The 9,109-nt window shown below is 45.7% G+C and overlaps 1 protein-coding gene across 1 annotated transcript in view; it reads right to left on the reverse strand.

Moving 5' to 3' along the window:
* The window catches only part of DTL (denticleless E3 ubiquitin protein ligase homolog (Drosophila)), a 19,647-nt gene that overhangs the window by 4,554 nt on the left and 5,984 nt on the right, over positions 1-9,109 (reverse strand). Inside the window, exons 9-12 of the mRNA XM_010133806.1 lie at positions 8,609-8,713; positions 6,458-6,570; positions 2,781-2,870; positions 1,382-1,520 (exon numbers count right to left, since the gene is read on the reverse strand). Coding sequence (XP_010132108.1) covers positions 1,382-1,520; positions 2,781-2,870; positions 6,458-6,570; positions 8,609-8,713 — 447 coding nt within the window. The remainder of the gene's footprint in view (positions 1-1,381; positions 1,521-2,780; positions 2,871-6,457; positions 6,571-8,608; positions 8,714-9,109) is intronic.

The raw sequence follows: 9,109 nt of genomic DNA on the forward strand, positions 1-9,109 counted from the left end.
TGTTGTGTTTGCAGGGTCTGTGTACTTCCTCTTCCCTCCTGTGTTACTTTAATGCAGCAAGAGCGGGGAGATGCAAGTTATTTTTCTAGTATAATTGCCAAAGCTGACTTGTAAAGTTTTATTGTACAAGCTACTTCAGGTTTCAGGCTTCTGGATTAGACATGTGCTTACTTATACTGAAACTAGTACACAAAGTGATTTTTGAGCCCTCTCTGAAACAGAGTGCGTGCACACACAAACCACTTACTAGCAGTGGAGCAGACCTGGCACTGTCCCGGCTATTGTCCTGCAGACTTCCTGCAAGACTGTTACTCACTGGCAAAAGGTTAGAGGTAATGTTATCCCATTAGTGGGATTTGGAGACCTTCAGCCTTTATTTGTGTTAGCCAAGGTGAAATTCATTTGGAGGGTGGCTAGGTGGAACGCAGGAAGTGCTGCTGGGAAGCTATTGTGTTCTTAGTTTCAGATCTGCTCTACCAAGAAGCTCATCTTGTGTCACTTTTGGGGGGGGGAGGTGTTTTTCTCCTTGTACCTCCTTTACTGTAACAAAACTCAAGTTTCCATCAAGTCAACGTAGTGCTATGATCCAGGGCTCTTTTCTTGTGGTCTAGTGTCCAGGGAATAGCTTCTCTATAGAGCCCAGGTCTGCTTGCTGGCTGTGAGAGCATGCCACATCGCTCGTCTGATCACCTAGGCTCTGTAGAAAGGTATCGCATTTTTAACTAGCCTTAACATGTGAGGAGATGATTAATTCTGGAACATCATGATTGCATACACACATTTTTGAAGTGCTTCCACTATGTGGCATTCGCCTGTATAGACAGTCAGTACCACTGTACGAAGCTGAAGAGATGTCATACTCGGAGCAGCAGTGAACAAATCTGTGCAGAATTCAGCTGCTGGGCAGGAAGAAACATTTCAGAGTTCCAAGGCTGTGTATGTGCCATCAGCCCTTTACTGGGTAAACTAGCAAACTGGAAAAAGCTTTTGATCTTACAGCTCTCAGTTACCGTTTGATATATATAAAAAAGCAGTTGCTGCAGTGCGTGCACACACGGTACATCCTTTGGCTGTTCAGTTCTTGCACCCCGCTGACACCCACTAAAGATGTGGCTGCCCAACGAGCTGTATGAATGAATATTTGCTTTGCAGTCTGGTCGCACAGACTTCAGCATACTTGTAAGCTATTCCAGCCAGCTTGGCTTGCTGATGGCAGAATTATTTGATGGCAGTAGAAGAGTTTGTCTGGCTATATGAATTATTGGAAATATGAAAAAAAGTAAGACTAATAAGACAAGCTGAAGGCTTCTGGTGGTTCAGAGAAGAGCCAAAATTCAGAAGCCATGTTGCAGAGCAAAATATCTCAGCTCGGGGGCCTTACCTGCTCCACGTTGTTCTTCTGGTTTCTTCTGAGTGACCCAGCCCACCAAGCTGATTTTGCTGAATGCTGATTTCTCCTCCTCAGGACGAGGTCGTAAGCGCCAAATCCTCACAGTGTTGTCATCAGAGCACGTGGCAATCTACAGCACAAGTGGAGTAACCAGGGCACATCCCATGGATCACTGGCGAAGTGAACTAGAACAGCTACACCCGACACACCATACGAACGAGGGCAAAGCCTGCTCGAGGGGGTACGAGATTTGCCCATGAAATAAACAGAACAACTCAACTCTGTTTCGTTACTCTACCAGATCGCAGTATTTGCTTTAAAGCGAGCAAGGCTGCCGCCTTCATGTCTTTCTGCTAGAGGAATCTCAGTCAGCAGGAGCTGTCTTGCACGGCTCTATAACAGACAGTGCTCTGCTCAGGAAGGCTCAGGGTGTATTTTGAGATTTCAATCACTCGGTAGACAAAAGCAGCCGTGCCGCTTTTTGCACCTGCATTGATGTCTGTCTCTGTTACTCAGGACCTTTTCTGCTTGGGTACAAACCTTTGCAACACACGGAGAAGGTGACATTGGAAGGCTGTTGCACTAGCCTAAAGTGCTATCTCTTCAGAGTCAGATGGCACCAGTATCTGGCAGAGAAACCAATGCTGCTAGAAATGTTGGTCTGGATTCCCATCACAGCATCACGTGCTCCAAAAGGACCTGTGGAATCTCGTCCGAAGAAGCAGCGTAACCCACCTAGCTCACGTTATGGTTCTCCTTGGACTAATTAGGTGGTGACTCACGTGGGAATCAGCAGCAAGAAAATGGAAATGCTGTGGCCAAAGTTCATAGTAACCTGGATGGGAAAGTGCCTCTACTCTAACCTCTGCAACACCAATACTGTCCCTACAGAAAGCAATTTTCCCTCTCCATTCAGTCCAATCAGCTTCCTGACCTGTCTTAGCACCACATTTTCCACTCTTCTACATGCTTCGGTATCGTTACAGTGGCTGACTATGTCTTACCATTGTTGGTAATGATTTTAAAGGCTGTTTTGGTCTGCATTTCCAATACCTCACGATCAGGATGCTGGCCTACCTCTAGATCACAGATTTCGTCTCAAATGCTAATTCTCATTTTTGTGCACCTTTCTTAGACAACTAGAACAGGAGACGTCTTTGTTCATTTCCTAGATCTTATCAAGTAGCCTAAATTATTTGAAAATAATGAAAAGGTTCTGATACATTGTACTCAAGTGACAAGCTTGGTTCACTGCCCACCAAATGAACACTTTTAGAAATTATTGACTACAAATTTTCTCACAAACAAACACTGTTGCAATTGTGAAAAGCAGATGCTGCCACATCACGTCTATTGTTTTATGGGAAAGACAATTTTCCAGAAAACAAACCTTAGTGAAGTCTGAAGGACACCAAGCAATGGAAGTAACTTCTTGAGAGTGACCAAGGAGTATCCGTGGAGGAAGGCTGGGCTCAGAAACCTTAAAAATTCCATAGAAAAACAAGTATACAATCAGAAGCCCCGCAGCCTAATATACATCACTAAGAACCCAAAGCCCACCTGTGAAGCATTTGAGTACTTTGCATCTTTCCTATATGAGATGGATTAATCAAATGCTTTCAGCCTGTCATCACAAGGTAACAACCGATGGAGGCCAAAGAATCAGTTCATGTTTCGTTTCTAGAGGTGAAGCAGTACACTGAGGCGCACTGACTTGCCTGGAAACACTTGTTCAATTTTTGCTAGACACAGGATTTCTGCCTCCAGGGCTGTCAGCCCAAAACACGACACAAGCATTTTGCTCTATTAAGTACCTCTGCCTTTTCTAGGTAAGACAGTGGAAAGCTCGGGAAGCTCATACTTTGAATTAGGATAGGTGAACATATTCTGCTGCAGTTCTACAAATGTCCCAGTCACAGGTCAATGTTTTATTAAAAAAATAAAACTGCCACCCACAAAGCCCGATAGACAAACCTTCACTGGCTTCAGAGCTGGCATTTGTGCAACTGCCAAGTGCCTGTACCTCCTCCAACCAGCCAGCTGGACCAGAGACCCTCTTAAGAGTTCATAACAAAGGTCCCTAAATCACTATTGCTCATTAGACTGATCTCTGTTTCTCTTACACCCCTCATCAAAATCTTCCTCCTGTTCTATGGTGTTACTATTAATCTTCAATTACAGCTCATGGAAGTGACAGATGCAGCTGAAGTTAGCATGAAGTGGCCCAAGGAAGAACACACATAGGCTTACACACACAGAGAGAGATTATATCCAAGTTTTGCCTGCTTTCAGCTATGAGTCACCGTCACTGATGTGACATTGTAAGGGGGATTTATCAACGGGATTTGCATAAATGATTAAGTGAATGAACAGATCCTTTACTGTGTGGGAAAAGGAGCAGACATTACACACAGATTTCAAAGGAAGATGCAAGACATCAGGGAAAGCTTCTGATTCACACCCAGTTTTTTCTCTTGCGTATCTCCTCCCATACCAGCCTGCAAAACTGCAATTGAATATCCAGCACCAGGTCTTAACGTTCTTCTGATACAAACACGTTCATCTTAACAGGCCACTGTTTTTTTTTTCCTGGTGTAGCAGGGGCAATCACTTGACTCCTTGGTCAGAGTATTCCCTTCTCTGCCAAAACATGCAATACCATGGAAACAAAATCCCTATTTAGGGAATAAACAACAGATTTTGGTGCAGAGAACACCTTTGTTTACATTTAATAACAGTCTCGCTATACTCACATAACAGACACAAGAGAGGTCCAGCAGCCACTGATTGATGAAAGGAGAGCAGAGAAAGAGAGTTACTCTTGCTGGGACACACTGGTTTTACACTAGACTAGTGCAAATTAAACCAACTACACCCAACTTACATTACCGTGAACTAAAGGAGGTCGCATAGTTAGAGCCGTGTCCACCGTGTTTGGCAGAAGACAGTCGGACAGTCTGCACGTGTTAAGTCAGGATCAGCCACAGCACGTGCTGTTTTTTGTCTGATTTGACAGGATATTGGTGGGGAAGCTAGAGCTATTGTGGAAAGGTTAAGAGGAGAAACCTAGGAAATGAGACACTATTAGTTACTCTACTCACTGAAACAGCTGTTGTATCCATCTTCAAGATTCAGCGTAAAACGGTGTATGTAGCTTTATGCACCACACGACAGAGGCACTGAAATGCCAGTGCTGGCACAGACCAAAGGGTCACTTAGTATGGTCACCTTGGAGCGGTCTGCACCAAAGGATTCAAAGGACAACCTAAGTATATGTCTACAGAGGATTTTTTTTTTTTATTACCAGGAAGGTATCTCACCTAGGTACCATTGTTGTCGGGAGAAGCCTCTCCGCTCTCTGGCTTTAATGATTTTAGGGCTGTTCAAGAGTCAGTTCATTAATCAGCGGGCTAGTAATTACAGAGAAACAACCCAATGCCATAAAGCAAGTGTTCATTGCCTGGAAGTGATTTATGTATGGAAACAGACTGAAACAGAGTTCTCGTCAGCAATAACTCCTAGCCACAGTGTTTCTGGAGAACTGCTGACCCAAACGCAACTTAGCACTGCTGCAAAAGTTTCCCAAAGAAATAATCTGGGTGGACAAGGTCTTGCTCTGCCTGTCATTCCTCGACAAGGTCTTCTTCTGCCTTTCATTCCTCTCTAGGTGGGGAAAGCTAGCACTCTTCGCAAAGTCCTTTCCAACACTAGCTGTTAATGGCTCATGCAATATGTAACCATGGTTTTCACAGCACGGTAAGTCATCAACCCAGGAAAAAATACATGTTTCAGAGTCAGTAGAATCTGTCAACATTTAAAACAAATTAAGAAGGCTGTGGATATGACAGGCCTTGAAGGAGACAGTTTCGCTGGAAGTCTCACTTTCTAACACGACTGTGGGATTAAAAGTAATGATCCGATCGTTAGCAATAGGATCTGTCACTCATATGTGATAGCGACCAAAGCCTTCTGTATATGAACACATTCTAAATGTGCTTTAATACTTAAACCTGGAGATACAACAACATTCTTGAATGCTCTCGACCCTGTCCCAGCCTGTGCTCCAAGAAAGTATCAAAACACACCAGTGCAGGATGCGCAACTCAAATTTGCGCTGGTCTTTTGCTGAACTTGCACGGAACCTGAGGAAGGTTAAAATTACACTAACTGGCATGGGAGCAGCCATGCTACCACACTCCTGCTAGTACTGAGTAAGCAACTTAGCTGCTTATACGTGTTCTACAACTCAAAGAGACCACGTGCTCGAACCACAGCCTCAGCAGGCTGACCCTGTGCTCTGAAAGGTTTGTATTTTACTTTCAAACTCATTGTGAAAGGGGTAAACAAGTCAGCATTCCCTAAAAATTATCCCAAACCTGAAACTGGCAGTCGCCTGCTGCAATAAGAAGTCTACTCTTTTGTCATATGGCTGTCAAGCTTGGAGAACAGAACTTAGAGCATGACTTACTCTGAGGTCCCTGCTATTAACTTGGTGACATTTGCATTTCCTGCAGTCAGTGCAAGATGCCAAGTGATGAAGCCTCTCGGCTGTCAGATGGTGCTTTGGAATTTTGCTGAAGGCTCTGGCTGAGCCCTTGCTGTATTACAAAGGCTGTAAATTAAGCATGAGAAGGATCTACGTCTGAAGCAAGAGCTGGAAAAAGGGGAGGTGGGGGGAAAGACTGCCCTCTCAAATGATTAAATTGTCAGATTTCTGCCAATGTGCTCCACTGCTAAATATGATCAGAGAACTGCCTGTCTACTCGCCACAGCTGGCTGAATCAACAGGATTGAAAAAGAATTTCAATGTCCATTAAAACCAGGTTGAAATCAGCAACTTGAAATAAGTAGCAGTGATGAAAGACGTATTGATGGCGGGGGTTAGCTCTGTTTTACACTCAACAGTTACACCTAGCCTTGGCAGCAACAAATCCACTCTGGGTATGACATGCCTCACACTACTTTGAGTAGTAGTGGAAGGCAGGGAGTGTCGTATGTGAACGTGAATGAAACCAAAGAGGAGAGCAGCTCCAGGCTGCACGCTCGCGTCTCTCCCCATTGCCTCACCTTCCAGATGTACGCGTTGCAGTCACTTGAGCCACTGACCAGGAACTGGTCATCTGGACTGGTGCTGGATTTGACGTAAAAGGTTGAATTCTGGTGCCCACTGAAGACGGCCACTGTGAAAAGAAGAAAAAGAAAATAACAGCCCCACACAATGCACAGCTGTGGGTTCGGTTGCGCAAGGAGGGCTGATCTTACAGGCTTTTCCTGCCTATCCACATATGCTGCAGAGAAAGTGGTTGCACTGCTCCCTTGCTCTGGGGCTCCAGCGGCAGGAAGTTTTTATTATTCACATGAAGCCTTTCAGGCTTCCCAAACGAAGCAACAGCTCTCTCCACAGCATTCGGAAGTGGTGGCAGTTTCACGAAAGCTTTAGCTTGACCCATATCACGAGCAGGCCAATACACCCCCTGGGCTGCCCCACTACCCTGGTTATGGTTCCTTGTCTCTTCCTCCCTCAGTTGTCATTACCAGCCCCGCTGCATTAACACGAGCAGTCACGCAGAAAACACAGCCAGGGCCTTCTTTCACCCAGGCAGCCACAAAGGCACTTGCTGCTCCTTCCTCCTGCTGCCAGCATCTTTATTTCGTCAATAAAACTTGCATCCTGTCAGCCTTGCTCGCCCGCTGCCTGTGTTCAAGGCCTCAGTAGTGTTTGCTAAAGCCTTGAAACCATCACCCCGAAAGGCTGCTGTTCCCTCTATTGCCGGGACCTGAAGAGCTGGCTCAAGAGATGAGCGTGGATCTAGAGTACTAGAGCACCGTGTCCTGTCCTCCCATCGGGGCAGAAAGGGCGAGTTTCCCGATGTAGCAGCAAACAGGGTAGCACCCCCTCTACCAGCCCTGTTTGAATAGCGGTTTTGGCAAAGGAGCAACCCACAGACCAGAGGACAAGACACGTGGCTGCCTTTGACAGTCTTTGAAAAGCTGCGAGACCCCAAAATATCCCTTATTTTTTACCCACAGCTCTCTCAGCACAGTGGTTACCAGACAGCAAGTCCCTTCCTAAGCCAGACCTTCCAGCAAATCCTGTTACCATGAGGATCTCCTCATGCTTCCACCCCGCAAACTAAAGCTGCCTCAATACCAGAGAGGAGCAGCCGCTGTTGGAATAAAAGCCGCGGAGCGTGGAGAGAGGCGCCAAGGCGCGGGCAGGCGCTGCCCTCTGCGGGAACAGCGGCGCACTGAGCAGCCGCACACGTGTCATCCAGCTGGATGAACTGAGGTGGCTCACCGCGTTTTATCGGCTGCACACAGAAGGCAAGAGCTCCATGAGGAGGCTGAGGGTGGGAGAGTGCCCACTCCCTCATGGGGGACAGGCCAGCGGGCGTATTTTCACAGCTCAGCGATGGCACCTGGGGTTAACCTCAACAACTGACCTATTAATGTTTACTACTTGCACCACTTCTCAACTCTGGAAGTGTTCCCACCCACCAGACCCCCTTCCTGAAGGGCACATTGTTCATTTAATTTCAATTAACTGAGAGACTGAGAAAAGGCAATGGAAACTACGTCACGAGTCTGGCCGGAATGCATCTAGCAAGTCTCGCCGCTTTCTGAAAAGCGGCTCAGTGCACCAAAGGCTGTGGGCCATCTCGTCAACGTAAAGGTCACCGACGCAGCGCTGAAAGAATCTAAAAAGCCGAAGCATCTCCACAACGTGCTGAGGATGCTTTCTCCCAGAAACTGCAGTAGAAGCTAAATTTAAAAGACACCTTAATATACCTGAATACAACCTACCAGGAGATCACTTCACATAGACTCGTATCTAAGAGTTTGACAAATCTGTGCCTACTGGTAAGCAGAAGATTCAAACTTGCTTCGGGGGGGTGGCAGGTGGACACCCGTCATTGCTCACCAGGTAACTGGTCAACATGCAAGCTACCATTAATCTCTGTCTGGTGGGTGAAACAGCATCTGCATTTATGGAAGTTTTTGTGCTATTGATTTTCTGTGGATGGCTTCACACAAAATATGAACTACCCTTCTAACAGGTGCCTTCTCTCCTGGGCAGCTTTAGACGTAAGAGAGTGGAACAGGTTTCCTAAGCGTTCAGGCTGTCTCTGTCTCTCTAAGTCGTCGGGCGGAACTCACCTTTCTATGCTCAGTAACATCTTTTTTTTTTGCAGCTATTTCCACAGATATCATGCTTACCTGGAGTGGTCTTTAAACTTGCCATATGGAACATGTAGATGCTGTCATCAGTGCAGTTAGCAAACAGATTGGCACCGGTGGAATCCAAAACCAGGCTAGAATATCCTATAGACCAAGAGAGAAGCTCTTCATAATAACTAACTCCACAAAAAACATTTTGGAAAACAGGCATTGGCAAAGAACTGCCTAGAGAGGGACGTTTGGGAAGGATCTATATGACGTATGAGATTTTCATTGGAGAGTTTATTTGTTTGACAGACTGCTTGCTGGAGAAGGAAAGTTTCTAGAATAACATCTACATTTTCTGATGGGGATTCAGGGTGATATTTAGAGAGGAATCTCACCTTCAGAGCAGGCAAGCTATTTATTTCATAGTTTCAAATGGGTAACAGGGACAACTGAATGTAGAGCAGAGATTAAAAATGAATAGAAACCCTCACACTTCGGTAGAATAATCCATCCTCTGATCTTCTGGTGATTTAGGTTCAAGAAAAATGTTTC

Source organism: Buceros rhinoceros, unplaced genomic scaffold (assembly GCF_000710305.1).
Source record: "Buceros rhinoceros silvestris isolate BGI_N320 unplaced genomic scaffold, ASM71030v1 scaffold19693, whole genome shotgun sequence".
Taxonomy (NCBI): Eukaryota; Metazoa; Chordata; class Aves; order Bucerotiformes; family Bucerotidae; genus Buceros; species Buceros rhinoceros.